The following is a 17,358-nucleotide window of genomic DNA, read 5'->3' on the forward strand; positions in this document are numbered from 1 at the left end:
ATTGGGCTGCCCGCTGTTCTGGGCAAGTGCGCTCACTGCCCCCTAGTGTGTGTCTTCACTAGTGTGTATGTGGTGTTTCACTTCACGGATGGGTTAAATGTGGAGGTGGGATTAATAAGGGTCTCTTAATCTTAATCATAATAGCAGCTAAGATAAAACGCCTAAACTGGAGCTGGGGCTGCAGCCAGAGGCCTCCACGGCTCCCAGACCGGCGCTTTGTAAAGCAGCCAGCAGGAGTCCCCACACGGGAGGGGTTTGTGGAGAAAGTGAATTTGGATGAAAGGAGAAGGGGGGAAAAAACTCCAAACCATCAGGACGGAAGTGGCATGGAAAAGGGGAAGGGAAAGTTTGTCCGGCGCCGATGTGAGAGCGCTGGGCAGTGAGTGAGTGTGATAGAGAGAGAAAAGAGCTCTGCAGCCTCCAATGATGTCGCTAACGCGGATTTAGCTGCTGGTTACAGAGTCTGAGAGCGAAGCGAAAATGGGGCTGCCGACTTTGGAGTTCAGCGACGCTTTTCTGGACAGCCCCGACTTCAGGGACCGGCTGAAATGCCATGAAATTGAATTGGAGCGGACCAACAAGTTCATCAAGGAGCTGATCAAAGACGGGAACTCGCTCATAGGAGCGCTGAAAAGTAAGTCGAGGTGATCCTCAGCTTCACACCGAAGCCCCCGCTGTCATTCAAAAGTTCCACGCTGTGGGTTTGGTGGAGTGTCGTGGCCACCGAGGCGCTGATGGCTGGGTCCCTTCTGGAAAAATACAAAGCAGTTCCGTGTAGATTAATATCCCTCATCATCAGAGGTGGATCACGACTACTTTAACATAACTACTTTCTTCTCTCAGGTCAGGCAGTTCACTCTGCTTAAGTAGCCCACCACTTTTCTGAGAACCTTCAAACCACGCTTTTTCCTTGCTCGAGTGTTTTTGTGAGAGAATTCATCTCCACTTCAGTTTCTGTCACTCAAATGTAGTTCTTTTCTATTCTGTTGGTTCAGTTCTTGGGCTTAGGTGCTTCTCCTTCTACCTCACATCTCTCACTTTCAAGATTGACCATTGTATCGTTTTATTTTGGACTGAAAAGAAGAATATAACAAACCATGTATACAACAACTATGTATAAACACACTATATCTATCATAGAAACGTATTATGTCTGATGCCAACCTCACATCTCTGAACTGATAACTTTTCAGGAGAAGGAAAAAACTTGCTGTACTTTTAATGTAATGGAACCGAACAACTTCCTGAGTCATTTTGGGCTGTTTCTATTGGTCAGTACATCATCAAATTGGCACACAATATAAAGGATAATGGGCATTTTCAAATTATGACAAAAGTTGAAAAAATGATAAAAATGAGATACGAGGTTGCGTTGTGTGTGTATATATGTATACTGTAACAAAGCATCCTGGAAAATACTAATGTAAATGAGCTCTGTTCTGATTGGCTGACCTATCTAGGCTGAAACAACACTCCTTATAACTTCAGAGTGAATGGGCGGGACCAGACTGAATAGGTAGGCGATGTATTCGTAAACATATTTTGTGACATCACAAAAATAATGAATTCCAAGCTGGCTGTTTTAGCAGTTTTGAGAGTGTTGAGGTGGTCAGTGTGATGATATTTTATTATCATTGTCCTAAATTTTGTTGTGGCGAATGACATACTTTTTTTTGGGCACATCTTGAGTCAGTTCAGGCAATTAGTCCTATGTAATTGGATTGCAGCACAGTGTGTGGAATGTTAAATAATAATCACCAAGTCTTTGCTTGCAGTTTTGAAATACTTTCCTGTGCTGACCATTTCTAAGAGAAAGAGATTGATACAGGTTTCTGTAGCAGTATTATAAAAAACTAAATAGGCCACATGACTTGCATACCGACACTGCATTGCTATGTGGACTAGTTCCGTTTGTGTGGCCTTAAACGTGCTGTAAAGGCTTCTTCCTTTTTTTCTGGCTAGATAAAGGCCCTTCACCTCCATGGACATCATTTGAATATAGTGTACTGTCAAACCTAGGCCTTTGGTGTTAACACTAATGTATATCGTTCCAATATATGTGGAAATTGTTCATGACAAAGTCAGCAAAGCCAATTGGTAGTGAATGAATAAGTACCAGTGGGAGGAAAGTTTGGGTCTGGGCTTAAATGAATGTGCACTGATTATGTCTGGAAGGCTCTGACCCAACTTCCAGCTCCTGTATTATCAGCCTGTCATGCCAGGGCTGTAAAAAGGCAATATTGTCTCTTATTTTAACACAGAGGTACTTCTCTTTAAGATTAAGAAGGAAGACATCTTTAAGATAAAGCAGTTGGCCTCCAGACTGTTGCAGAGGAGAATAGGTAACATATTTAAGTCTGACAGCTCATTGGCTCACTGTACATAATGGTGAATTTTACTAGCAAACATTAAAACACTAGGAATATGAGCTTATGGGCTAAAAATGATTTTCTATGATGATCCTGCAGCTTTCAGGTGACACATTGTTGCTTGCATAGAATGGTGAAATGAAAATGGAGGCTTCCCTTTGTAAACCTAACCTTATTCTCAAGTACAGCTGAAGTTCTGCAAAGCTGTACAAGTGGCCTTGTATTTGAAATAAACAACTCCATATCAGAAGCTTGTTGCTGGTTGGTACATCCGGGTTTGGACTAGATAAGGCCTACCCTTACATAAACATGACTTCAATACAACTATTATACCCTGTAAACTATTATTTTCTAGCTTTTGGATAGTGTGAGAGGCTAACTCTCTAATTTGAGGTCCTATTAATGTCAACCTGAAATCAAAATGGACCTAATTTGCTTTGGTAGTTCATGTCACTGGTCATATTAATCAAAATTCTTGTTTTTTCTTAAACTTCCTTGAAAATGTAATGATGTTTGACAGCATCTAAAACATCATCTGAGTTTTGATTACATCACTGTGCACCAGTGGGCGGAGAGAAATCAAATGAACAAATAATGTCATGTTACATCTCCTTCTTCCATCAACCCAGCCTACACAATATGGCCAAAAGTAGTGGATACCTGACCGTCATAGCTGTATGAGCTCGTCATCCTTTCTAAAACCATGAGCATTAATATGGAATTTAACTCCCCATTTGTAATAATAACAGCCTTCACTCTTCTGTGAAGGCTTTCCGCAATATTTTGAGGTGTTTCTATGGGAATTTGTGTTCATTCAGTCAAAAGTGCATTTGTAAGATGTTGGTCAGATGCTGATGTTGGAAGGTCTGGCTTGCAATTGACATTCCAGAGATTATCCAAAAGGTGTTCAGTGGGGTTGGGGTCAGGGCTCTGTGCAGACCCCTGGAGTTCTTCCACACCAAACTGGTCAAACCATGTCTTTATGGACCTTGGATTGTGCACAGGGGCTCAGTCTGAAACAGGAAAGGCTCTTCCCCAAACTGTTCCCACAAAGTTGGAAGCATAATTATCCAAGATGTCCTTGTATTTTGTAGCATTAACGTCACCCTTTACAGGAACCAATCCCTGAGAAACAGCCCCAGCTCATTATCCCTCCTCCACCAAACTTTGTTGTTGGCAGTGCATTCTGGTAGTTGCCATTCTCCTGGCATTCATCAAACCCAGATTCATCCACCAGACCTCCAGACAGTAAAGCATTATTCATCATGCCTAAGAACACATTTCCAGTGCTCCAGTGTCCAGTGGTGATGTGATTTACTTTATTCTAGTCAGTGCTTGGCATAGTGAGCTTAGTGCAGGTGCTTGGTCATGGAAACCCATTTCAGGATGCTTCCGACACACAGTACTTGTGCTGATGTTGCCTCCAGGGTCAGTTTGGATGGCTGTAGTGAGTGATGCAACAGAGGATAGGTGGCAGAACACTTCAGCACTCAGTGGCCCCAATCTGTGACTTGCTTGGTTGCGCCTAGATGCTTCAGTTTGACAATAATAGCACTTCCAGTTGACCGGGTCAGATCTAACAGGGCAGAAATGTCACAATTTCACATTTAAAGACCTCTTCAGTACGACCAATTCTTTGTCTGTTTAGATTGCATGGCTATGTGCTTGGATTTTATAAACCGGGCAGAAAGAACTCAGTAAATAAGAGGAGTGTCAACATAGTGTATCACTCAGCTAACTCAGGAACCCCACTCATGTTTCAGGTCAACAGCGTTTTTTTTCTTCCTTTCCTAAGTACAAGGAAATGAGTCAATTATTGTGCTAATCGACCTCATGCTACAAATGGGACAGAAAAAGTTTAGGTATTAAAGTATTCCTTTAATAAAGTCCCTTCACTCTCCCTTGGAACAAAGTAATACAAATGCCACTGTGTCTAATGAGTTGTAAGCCAGCTCAGGATCTCAGTGTGTTTTCGTACTCTTCTCTCAGTGGAACAATGGGGTGCGTGTCATTTTGAAAGGTCAGATGCCCCTGTGGTTAATTTCTCCCATGACTCCTGTGTCTTGGGAAAGGGGATTACACTCATCCTCACTGGCACTGACGGTTAGGCATTTAAAAAGGACACCGTGTGTGTAACGTGCCACATTTCAGCCTTTTCCCACTTATTGGCTCTGTTTAAAGTCATGCTCACTGCTGGTCTATACTGCTGACATGTTTTTGGGCTTTTATGTCTTTGTCTATTTCAATAGGGATGAGTCCTATTTAAGGGAGTGTTGGATACAAGGCACATTCATATAGACAGGACAGCCCCATATGCATTAGAAAGTGGACACATTAAAGTACACTTTCAAAAAGGATGGTTCTTTAGTAAAGACCATTTGCATGCTTAAATAATTCTTTGCATGATGAATTAGTTCTTCAGATTGATGGAGAATGTGTTGTAGATGTTTCTGTATAGAACCAGAAAGGTTTCTGCTATGCTTATCATGTCAAGCTTTTAACAATACAAGACCTTTTTGGTGCTATATAGAACCATTTTCAAAAAAGGTTCTATATAGAATCATATACAACACATTCTCCATCACTCTGAATAACGAAGAGCCATTTAAGCATGTGCATGGTTCTTTCAGTATTAATGGTTCTATATAGAACCACTGTCTTTACTAAAGACCCCTTGAGCCATCTTTTTACTGGTTTACTAACTCTCAAACTGGAGGCTAGAGTCCAGGGGTGTTGTCTGAACTACACTTTAAAAAGTTATGGTTCTTCAAGGGTTTTTTTTTTTTGTAAAGAAAACAGTTCTGTGGCTCTATATAGAACCATGAACACTCAAAAAAAAACCTTTGCATGATGAAAGAGCTCTTTGCATCATCCAAGGGTTCTTCAGATATTCAATACCATTCGCCAAACAAAATGGGCTGAAAGATGCTTTACAGACTGGTTGGAACAAAATAACATTAACCTCGATCTGGCAAAAAAGGACAAAACTGAGCTAAACCTGATATTGCGGCAGTTTCATGCCGCAGTCTGTACTTCAAAAGGTGAGGCTGAGCGAGTGGAGTTTGTTACTCTGTAGTGAGCAGCGTGTAGCAACACTCTGCTTGTTAAGGAACTTTAATGGCAGAAGGAACGCTGAACATTAAAGCATATTAAACACTACATTCACGGCCCAGTTTATTAATTTCTTACTTTATTTAATTAACTGTTGTAAAAAAGCAATAGAACACTTAAGGTCACGTGTTCCACCAATAAACATCATGGCTGTGATGATCTATGGCGACCAAATCATAGCCGTGATGTTAATTCAAGATAACACACACCCTCTCGTCTTCTATTGCTTAAGTAATATGTGACGATAATCATAAATATCGTCATATTGCCCCGCCCAAGTTGATTGACCTGCTTCATCTACAATACGATGATGCTTCATCCTCTAACGTGGTCCTTTATCTCATTTGCTCAAATGTCACTCCAGATTTTAAAATGATCTCTCACATTCCTGCAGTCATGATTAGTTCCATTGAATTTCAAACCATTTCTGTCTGGTTAATCAAAGAGAGGTCCAGCTCTATTTATGGCTTCCCTCACATCTACTGGGTCAGAGGTTGAGTCTGATCAAAGAGCCTTACCCTTTATGAAGGCGATTAAGGCTGTTAAGACCTGCATTAGTGTGGATGTGTGCTGAAGCTTTTCCATCGTCTGAAATCACTGCTCATGCTTTTGAGAGGGCCCTGGAGGGCAATGCTCTAGGGATGTCTAATGGTGTCGGAATCATATCAGTATCTGCAAATATGAAAAAAAAAGTTATGGGCATTGGACAGATGCTTAGATTTGAGTGATATTTCAAACTGATATTTGATGATGTGTTTATTGGACTCTGTAAGAGCAGGATGGTTATGTGATGTTGGGTTACTGTGCTGAAATGTCGTCTAGATTTTATATTACTGCATTTATGAGCTCCTGAAAATGTTACATTCCTTTGTAGTGCACTTTGTTTTAAGCTTGTTTTGACCTGTTGGACATACCGACTGGGCTGGAGGTTGGGGAACCAGCCTTGTGACTGGAAGGTCGCTGGTTCAATCCCCTTGGCCGACAGTATGTGACTGAAGTGCCCTTGAGCAAGGCACCTAACCCCCAACTTCTCCCTGGGCACCGTGGATTGGGCTGCCCACTGCTCCAGGTAAGTGTGCTCACTGCCCCCTAATGTGTGTTTCTCTGGATGGATGGGTTAAATGTGGAGGTTGGCTAGTGTTAGTCGGATAATTACTGTAGTTATAACTAAAGTTTGGCAGGAGGATCATGTCTGAAACCGCTCCTTCTTCCAATGTAACGACTGTGAAAATTCACATCCTCACCTTTTGTACCTGTGATGAAGTAGTCCTAGTAAAGCTATGAGGGGTCCAGCCTTCTAACTACAGGCAGAAGCTGCCCAAAACTCCAGCCCAAGTTCTCAGAGTTCTCCCCCTCCCTCAACCAGTCATCCCTCGTACTACCACCGCCATGTTGAAGGCAGGGTCTGAACACATTAACTGTAGTATAGCTTTGACAGGTCAGCCTGATAACTAGCTAGTTAATCATGAACGTGCTGGAATGTGAGTCTCTGTGGTCTTACAACTTCGGTCAGTGAGTTTCCATCACAGATATTCCCTCCTCTTAGAGTTTTCCCGAAACTTTTCTGTCCTGTTGTGACTTGCTTTGAAGCATTTCTGAAGTCACAGGCGTTTTCTGAGTGAAACACAGTTCAGGTGTAGTCACATTGATGAAAGTGCTTCTGAGTTTGTAGTACTGAGTTATAAGTGTACTGTGCATAGGGTCTAGGAGACCACTGTAGATTTAATCCCAATTTATACGTTTTATGAATTTTGTATCTATGTATCAACATGACTGTCATCATCATCAGATATGTACGTCAAAAATATTGGATATCAGCATTGGCCTACAATTGCCATTTCAGTGCATCACACAGTTAATCATTCAACCAATTGTGTATGTTTAGAGGTGGGAATTAAGGAATTGTTTAAATAGTTTGACTAATTTAACAATTATATTGTATATATATTTGAATATTTACTACACTCTTAGAAAAAAGGTATGAAACTGTCACTAGGGCAGTGCCCCTCTTGTCACTGGGGTGGTCCCATCAAGGGCCAGGGCCCTCAGAACGTTTAGTCAGGGGTCATAACTGTACCATAATCCACTAAAATTCTATTTTCAAAGCTCTACTGTTCGTTTTTTAAAGCATTCGGTTATGAAAAGTTACAAATACAAACTTTTCACCTGGAAAAAAAATGAATTTAAGGTTCACTACTGGATCTTAAAGCCACTGTTGTACCTTGAGGGAACATTTACATTGTTTGTACCTTGATGAATTAAAAATGTACCTGAACAGAACCTTTATTTCTAACAGTCTATGGCTGGACAATACTAGCTACATATGCACAGGTGACTAAGTTAAACCTTGAATCAGTGAGAAGAGTGCAGATGCTTCCAGACAGATGTACTGCATCAGACACTTCATCAGCTAACACCATGCTATGCTTTGTGGCATGTATAAACATGTTGAGCAAGCACTGGTTTAAGATCTGAATGACTTTGAAAGAGGGTCTGTTATTGGGGCATGGATGGCAGGAGCTTCAGTCACAAAGTCTGCTTAACTGGCCAATGTTTTAGTAGGAACAGTGAGTAAAGTGACATCTGTATTTAGATCTATGGAAAAGACATCAGCAAACGGCGCTGGATGAGCGGCGTACTCCAAGAGAATGGTATGGGCTTGAAAGCTTCACCTCTACAGTGAGGAGGTCTGGTGGCTCTGTTGTGCATGTGGGGGGTTGCATAGCTTAGGTCCACATGTCCCCTTATAGGGAGGTTCACTGCATATCGTCTGCTCCTCTTAAATTTAACCGCTGCATTTGACACTGTTAATCATGACATACTCATCTCCCGTCTTTTAGCTACTGGCATTATTGACTGCCCTCACCTTCAGTTGCAGATCCTGCTTTGCTATGCCTCACAGCCTCCACTTTGTTGCCGTTGATAACATATCTCTGCTATGAGTGCCTTTACACAGGCTGTCCCCCAGGGTTCAGTCCTTGGACCCCTACTCTTCACCACCTATATTTTACTTTTAATTTAAATTTTATTTTAATTACTTTCTTGGCTGTTTTTTTGTGTGCATGAGACACTGTATAGGCTAAAGCCTGATTCACACATACAGCTTCTGCATAGAAATCAGAGTAAGAGTTTACATGCACTAAGAAATCTGATTACTGAGCTAAAATCCAGCCTCTTTGAGATTTCTAAATCGGAGTACATTGTTTACGTGACCATTTGAAAAATCTGATTATGAAAATACACTAATAAGCCATGAAAATCAATGGAAATTAAACAGAAGGCCATATTGTTTATTTATGTAAGTGATTTGTTCCTATTTTAAAATATATTTTCTAACTACATCTTGGCTTGTTTTGTAATAGGATTTGCATTATAGCCTGCTTTGTGTTACCATATCTGAGTCATGCAAATTCCTGAAGCCAAGAAGTTCCGAAACCTCTTTCTGTGGTTGTACTTCTGCGTGAAGCGCTTGAGGTGGATAGCTGTTCAGATACATCTTTGTGTTTCATCTTTGACTGGTTCACTGGTCCTGAGACAGACTAGCGTGGAGCAGATTACTCTTATGGTCTGACAGAGATGTAGATTGTGCGAAAAAATCAGATTTTTTGCTTCTCCGTTTTCCACACATTAACGGCAAAAAGCTCGGCTCGGCTCGGCTCGGCTCTTTGTCATGTTTTGCCGCCCTGGCTGAAATCCTGTGAGCACTGAGGTGTTTTCTTATTAGCCAGACGTGTCCATGTGATACTATTGCCTATGAGTTATGTTTTAAGATGCAAAATAAAATTTAAAAACTACATAAAAACAGATAAATAGTAATGAAGTTATCCATGAAAAATGATACTAATCCAAAGTTGCTACCTGACATAACTGGCGAGTTCATTAATTTTATTACTCGCAAATGAATGACGCCGACCATTTTAGTCGCAGTCTGGAGCCCTGCAGCTCCTCGTGGCCCAACATCTAGGCCTGTCAGAGTCATGAAATTTTAGCTGATGATGAATTGCCACATTTCACCAATTCAATAAAGTCTATGTTTGTACTTCTTTCATCTGCATGGTCTTGCAGTTGTCATTACATTATAAGGTATTTAAACAAAGCCCCACATGATATGATTTAAGGCTTATTTAATCATTATTTCGACCCAAATAAAAAATGTTTGTTGGCCCACATGTGCGCTTTGATTTTTGAAAACACAACATCTCACATGGCTCGTTTGCATGTTGCTGTATTCTGCGATTGTGAGTACTGCCTTTACCGTGACACTGATTAACAAACAATATACGGTGCAGCCCTCCCGAAGAGATGATTTACACATGTCAATGGGACGTAATGCAACTCTCAGGCTTTTAATCAGTCCAACTGAGTCATCCTCCAGTCCATCCACCTGGTCTTACACAACAGTGAGAATCAACATCGTGGAGCTAGGCAGTGACATTTTGGAGATGTTTTTGTCTTTCTTCTTCCTCTTTTTTTTTGTTTTTTCTTGACTGCTCCGGCCCGTCGGTGTGTTGTCTGTTTGGATCTCTCGGCCCTTCTGGGATCTTGATGTGTTTATGTGAGTAAGAGCAATGCTCTTGAGGCTTGGCCACAGGAAATGCACAGTAAACAAGGTTGTGTAACTGTGTCCTTTCCTTCTCTCTGATAATGTTTGTCAGTGAGCCTGTGTGTGTGCGCGTGTGTGTGTGTGTCTCTCTGTGTAAACATCGTGCCAGTCCTTAAGAATATACCCATCATATTAATAGATTCAACATGATTCAAATGCCTACTTATACTAGAAAGAAATACTTCTTCAGTAAAACCAGCCATTCTTCTGTATGGACTGTGTTTATGAATGCTGTCCCGACTTTGACTGTTAAGGATGAAAGGAAGTGAATGCTCAGTGTGTCAGTGGCCTTTGTAGAAACACTCCCACGGGCCAGATCCAGGCCCATATCCTCATTTAGGAACATGTTTGTTTTTTGTTTTTTTTTGGCAGTAGCTCATCTGTCTCCTTAGTGGTGACAAGTGGCTAAACAAAAGAGATAATGGCGATGTTGAAGCGCCTCAAGAGCAAATTTTCCTACTTTTTATGTCTTTTGATTTAGCCTCTATGTGAGAATGAATGATGTAGGTAGGGTTAAGATGATTGCCAGACTGAGAACATATGAAAACAAATTTGAGGTCATCTTCCTCCTTTGCAAAAGTTTCATTTTGCACAAGGAGGAAATGCTTCAGTCTGACTGGTTTGACGGCATTGATCATAGCCGTTTTGATGTTTTCTGCACATTTGTCCTGTAAACTTGCTGTTGATTTTTCCCTTATGCTTTGCAAAGTCATCATACTGCTGCGTTCCTGCATTGAGAAACCTGCAGTGTTTATCCTCCACAGGTGATGCGAGTAAAAATAGGCCAGTATGAAATTATATATGTGAAGAGCAAAGCTTTATCTGAAACAATATCTTATATACTGTAGAGCAGAGATGGAGAGTTGAGGAAGTGACTGGAGTCACATGTTGACTGACTCGCAACCCAATGCGTCCTTTTTTTAGGGCACATATCCTTTTATCTGTTCCCTCGAGGTCCGTTTATAATATTTGCCTGGAGTTTATGTACCTAAAACAGCCATAACAGTCATTCCCAACCACTCTCTTTCCCCATAATTAAGCAGGCTGTTTTTATTACTGTGCCTTTATGACTGATGATATCCACCAATCAGGCATTACATTATGAGCACCTCCTTGTTTCTCTGATGCTTTGTTAGCCCCCTTTTACCCTGTTCTTCAGTGGTCAGGACCCCCATGGACCCTCACAGAGCAGGGACTATTTAGCACTGCAGTAACACTGACGTGTTAGTGTGTGTTGTGCTGGTGCGAGTGGATCAGACACAGCAGTGCTGCTGGAGTTTTTAAACACTGTATCCACTCACTGTCCACTCTATTAGACACTCCTACCTTGTCAGTCCACATTGTAGATGTAAAGTCAGAGATGATGGCTCATCTGCTGCTGCACAGTTTGTGTTGGTCATCCTCTAGTCCTTCATAAGTGGTCACAGGACGCTGTTGGCTGGATATTTTTGGTTGGTGGACTATTTTCAGTCCAGCAGTGACACTGTGGTGTTTAAAAACTCATGTCCATACATGTATAATATGAACTGGATAATGAATAGAACTGTTTGAAAATATTAGTTTTTCTGTTGCTGATTTGATCCCAACTGGCTAGGGCTGCTCTGGACATGTGTGCTCACCATAACAGTGTGTGTGTGTGTGTGTGTGTGTGTGTGTGTGTGTGTTTGTGTGTGTGTATGTATGTATGTATGTATATATATATTGCTCCAAAGTACAGAATTTGTGATTAGGCAACCATTTCTGTTCCCTAAGAAAATGTTCTATATAGTGTTCTGGTGTAGGATGTGGTCATTAGGGGACTATTTTGTTCCTTACAATAATGTTCATGAGGTGCCATTTTTATTCCTTGTAATTATGTTCTAAATAGTGTTCCTGGTTTTCCAGCGTAGGGAATAGTCATTAAGGGACCATTACATACACAGTGTGCACTTTGCGTTGCCTAATTCCATTTATGTGAAAGTTTTCGGTAGGAATAATGCCACTGTTTTCCCACCATATCTTTCTACTCATCTTTAACAGGTCTGAGCTTTAATGCTAAAAGCTACAGCTACATTGCTGGCCAGAGCTGACCGTACGTTCTTCGTTGGTCTGAACAGGCAGTGGCTGGGTGTTCTCCCGCATAATTCTTCCCAGGCATGGCTGTTTTGCAAAGTCTGTATCTGGCAAGTGTGCTTCAGTAGCATCCTCGAAATGGGGACACGGAGAACGCGCTTTGTCATTCCGTCCTTCCCTGCATGCAGACGCGGAGTGATTACTGCCGGAGACGCTGTTTGTCATGTCTCGCCCGCCGCAGCGGTCTCGTTTGCACGATTCACTTTGTCACTGTTTACACTGAATGTGTTTCCCGGGCTGTAGAGACTTGCCGAACAAACCCATGCGTGTCATATAGGGCCTTTTTTTATTGTGGTAGTATTTCCATGTGAATGAAGCCAATAATGAAGGTCTTACGGGGCTGCTGTGGGCAGTCTGATTGGCCTGGATGCTCCATTTGGCTCACTGACTGATTGTGCCCTTTCGCTCTTTTCTTGGATGAATTTGGGTTACTTTTCCCAAGTTATCAGATTGTGTGGAACCACAGGTAGTGGAACCACAAACATTTCCTTCTAAGCGTTATTTCTTATTTGGAGATGGAGTAGCCTGGAAATATTAGAAGATCTGTAATCTACATTTTTCTCTTTTTTCTCCTTTTTTTCCCTTACATCATAAGTATATAAAATGAGTAGTAAAAATACATAATATACACAGACCTATGACCAACTCAAAACATCTGAACTCTGTATTACTGCGCCCATGAAAAATCCTTGTGCTGTTAATGGAGACTCTAATGCTGCTTGCATGGACCACTGAGTGGGAGTGGAAATAGAGGGGCTTACGACTTATTTGCTTAAGTATAATGCACTATACACTTCAAATGTCCCCTGTTTCAGTCAGATCTGCCTTAAGAAGCATCAAACTCGAGCTGAATCTCAAATGGCTTCGTACTCCTTAAATAGTGTGCTAGGGAATTTTTGATATTCTGTCTTCTACAGCTGTATTTGTTGAGTATGGATATGGCTGAGCCCCAGTTGACTGATTGTTTTTAGCTAAATTGTGCACTGTTGGGCTGCAGGAGCCAGTATTTAATTTCCTGTTTAGTACACTATGTAGGGAGCAGGGAGCCATTTGAGATTCAGCCCCAGTGTAGGAGAAGGGGTGCTGTTAGATTGGTGCTATAGAAGACTTGCGGTGGTAATCTGAGGCTGTATTACAAAAATTCTTATCTTTTTGTCTTAACTTATGTGTAACTTATCTGACGTGTCAAGATGAGATTTTTCACTAATCATATTACAGAAGCAAATCTGATCTTAATTTAAGAATCTTATCTTACAGCATCTTTTCTTATCTGAAGTTAGGAAATCTTAACTTACTCGATCAAAGTAGACAATCAACTGTTGTGTCCGTTACCTAGCAACTGACCATACGCCCACAGCTGAAACGTAAACACATAATCAAGTTAGTTAGCCAGACAGCTAACATTAGCTACTGTTACTGATGAGAAGAAAGTCAAATAAACCTAAAGCACAATAAACTGAAAGTTAATAATATTGTATTGGCGCCCCTTGCTGTTTATCAGAGCGTCACCATCTCCAGTTTCAGTCTCCATTTCCCAAATGCTTTAGCCAAGTGTGCTAACGTTAATCCTCCTAATAAACAAACACATCTCCTCATTATTCACCACCATCACTGTCATATTTCATCATCAACATTAACACCCAAAGGTAATAAGAGGGGACGGTAGAGATTGAGTCTGCAGCATCTGGGGTTGTTAGTTAAAGTGAACTGTTCTGTCTGTCGCTGCATAAAACAATAGAAACAGACGGTTAAAACAGAAGTTAAGACGCTGTGGGGATTATCTTAAAGTTAAGAAAATATTTAGGATATTTTGGCAGCTTAGGGTGTTTCTGTAAAACCTTTTTCTTATCTGTCAATAACATTATAGACTTAAGAACTGTTGTTCTGTAATGGCTTCTGTCCTAAATTCAGTCTTATCAGAAGTTGCCATGACAACAAAGCAGATCTCAGACTTTTCTGTAATATGGGCCCTGGTGACCGAAAAAGTACTAAAGAGAAAGTTTTTGCATTAAACAGTGCTACGTTATCATATGTTCATTCAATATATAATATATATTTATAATGGGTGACCTAACGTTCTTCTCGTTCAGCAGTGGTACTGCACTCTGAAGGAACTACATTTCTTGGTGGAATACTTGTAAATGTGGATAATTAGTAGTAATAAATTACTTTCTGAAATCATCATATTTTATGTTGACTGCTGTTTTATTAAAGCAATAAGCCACTCAGAAGAGGCTTTAGCCACTATGCTTCGCTACGTGAGCACCCCTCTTCATAATAAAATTGCAGTAACAGACAGCCTTGAGAGGCTAATAATTCATTTTTACATGAGCATGTCCATATGTAAATTAGCTCTGTTCTCATTGGCTGCCTGGTATCGTGCGTCGTTCTGAAAGCAGTCTAGGCTGAAACACTGTTTATAACTTCAGTGTGAATTATTATTTTTTTTTCAGAAAAGTGAGGAAAAAGTGATATAGGCCCTTTAAAGGACCGTATTTTGCGTTTAATCTAAATTTTTTTTTTTTTTTTTTTTTGAATCAGATTTAGAATGTTTGTGTGGCATTATGTGCCAAAATTGGTCATCATTCATTTGAACCTTTGTCCATTTTCTGATCTCTTCATCACTTAAAGAGACTGTTTTGTAGTTGTCTTTAGTAGTGTTATGTCAGTCATTTCTGTTCTGATTGGCCAGCTTGTATTGTTCCTCAGTCAAAAAGCTGTCCAGACTGAAATGTACGGAACATGTTAAGTACAGACTGAAATCCTCAGAGATGGTAGAAAAAAACTCCTTTTGGATGCCTGGGTTTTTTTTAAAGGCTGCAATGATCCGTTTATTTACTGATAGTCAGGAAAACACAACATTTTAATCATGTTCTATTAATGTTTTTCTTTAGCTCCGTTCCCTTTGACAAGTGTGAACACTCCACCTGTACTCAGGTTCTTACTAAGCAAATGTACCACAGTCCGCCAACAACCACAAGTCTCTTCCAAGTGAAGTGAATCTGAGTTTTCTTCCAAGTGAGCTCTTTAGTGGCACCAAATGAGGGTAATCTACATCAGGACATGTTTATCTGTTTATTCTAGTAGAGCGTCAGCACTGCATTGTTCACATAGTCTGCCTATTTTAATGTCTGCCTCTTCTTAGACAACCATGTCGTTCTTGCAGCATTTGAAGCAAAACCTTTCATTTTGGTACATGGATCGTAGAACATATTGTATCAGTGACCCTATTGGTGAAAGTGTTAAATGAATCCTGAAGAAGCAGATATCATGTAAGGTTCATCACTTTTGCATTGACTGTGATGCACATCGGTGTTAAGCGTCACTATGTTTGTGCAAAGTAGTTTTTGGCTCCTACTTTGGTGAAAAATAGGACTGTAACCAGACACTTCTGCTGGGGCACTGTAGTTGTTGCATTATAAAACTAACTGAACCAAATGAAAAACATGCAGTGTGGCAAAACACGAAAACCCCAAACTCTGGCTCTGACTTCAACAATCAAACTAAGTGTGAAAGCAGCCTGAATGTGACACTACTGGTGTTTTTTGTCTGTGTGTCAAAATATTATAATACAGATCATGCATCATAGAATATGTCCTTAGGTTTCATGATGTACATTTTATGCCATGGCTAATGGCATCTTTAATATCTTTACAAAGTTATTCAGAGTGGTCTGATGTGCCTTTGATTGCATTTGACAACAGTGGTGATAGGAACCAGACGTCTGACATTATCTGTTCATTGCCTCTAATGCTCGCTCACGAGAAGCTGTTATTCGAAATGGTTGCTATTATTTGAAATAAGCTGCCTGATGCCTGAGATGCCTTTTTTGAAAGTTGTGAGATGTGAGGCTGATATAGCCTTTACCTTTTGAGTCGCAAAGCTCTTGTTCTTTATATTTCGTACAACTTAATGAATGAAAAATTGACGTTGGAAGAGTTTATTGCCTAGAAAAGAAATGGTTATAAGTATGGTGATTGAGGCCTAAGCCTTGTTTTATGATAGTTTTGTGAAAAAACCTTGTGCCAAAATGTACTATATTAATACACTCTTGGCGGCGAGGTAAATGCAGGGTGTCGTAAGGCAAAACAGTCCTTAAAAATGTTTTTCTTTAGAAAAAATTTGACAATTTTTCAACATTATATATAAACACTGTATGTGTGTAGATTCAATTGGTGTTTTGAATAGTACATAAATTGTTATATATTTGTGTTGTAGACATCATGACCCTTGATTCCTTTTACCACTATGTAAAGAAATCTGAGCTGCTTAGTTTCTCTACAGTAAATCATTTCTCATCAGACAACTTTAATTGACTTCTTGTTTCTTTAAAGAAGTCTAGTAACCTCAGCAGTATAATAGCTGCTTTAATAACAAATTCCAGTAATAGGCAGCCTCCCTGTGTTTGGGCAGAAGCTGGTTTTCCCAAGCTTGCCCAAGCGGAGCCGTTTAGTCCTAAAGAAAACCTTTTGACATCACCAGTCTTTCATCACGCGTGCATTACCCTTCGTTAAGTCGTCTCTGAGTCAGAGGTGGAGGTTTTATGACTGGAGAGGGGGCCGTCTGCTCGGAAAGTCGTCTCCGCTGAGCCAGCGGGGGAGGAGGCCCTGCCCTGATCTTCTCAAGCAGTCTCTCTCTCTCTCTCTCTCTCTCTCTCTCTCTCTCTCTCTCTCTCTCTCTCTCTCTCTCTCTCTCTCGCTCCTCTCTCTCTCTCTCCTCTCTCCCTCTCCCCCTCCCTCTCTCCCTCTCCTGCTGGGAGGCTGACGGGTGAGCGTTATCATTACCGTGGCACTGGAGGAGGCACCTGGAGGAAGCCTGTGCCTCTCCCCATCCCCTCTGAGTGGAATCAAAGAACGGGAGGAACTCCTATGGTTCGATCGGAGCAGGTTTTCTCTTTGATGCCGCTCTCCCATGGCAAATGGATTCACTCTCAGTGCATCTGACTGGATATTTGGTTCTCAGAGACTTTCGGTAATGCATTGCCTTCCGTGCTGTCTGTCCAGAGCTGAACATTTTAATAGGATGTTTCACACATCATCGCTAATAGAAATGTGAACGAATGGAAATGTTATGAACTTCTTTTTAGGGCCCAGTTAAAGAGTTATGTATTACTGCCATTTCAAAGTTTAGACACATCAGATTGATGCTTTGTTTTTTGTAATT

The 17,358-nt window shown here is 40.8% G+C and overlaps 1 protein-coding gene across 4 annotated transcripts in view; it reads left to right on the forward strand.

Moving 5' to 3' along the window:
• Positions 1-325: 325 nt before the first annotated feature.
• Positions 326-17,358, forward strand: part of LOC108429891 (rho GTPase-activating protein 42) — a 182,803-nt gene continuing 165,770 nt past the window's right edge. For 3 of the 4 annotated variants that reach the window (XM_017701956.2, XM_017701957.2, XM_017701958.2), the window contains exon 1: positions 326-634. In XM_017701956.2, the coding sequence (XP_017557445.1) occupies positions 481-634 (154 nt within the window). In that variant the 5' untranslated portion in view covers positions 326-480. The remainder of the gene's footprint in view (positions 635-17,358) is intronic. The other variant, XM_017701959.2, reaches the window with a different exon arrangement.

Source organism: Pygocentrus nattereri, chromosome 7 (assembly GCF_015220715.1).
Source record: "Pygocentrus nattereri isolate fPygNat1 chromosome 7, fPygNat1.pri, whole genome shotgun sequence".
In the NCBI taxonomy this organism is placed as follows: domain Eukaryota; kingdom Metazoa; phylum Chordata; class Actinopteri; order Characiformes; family Serrasalmidae; genus Pygocentrus; species Pygocentrus nattereri.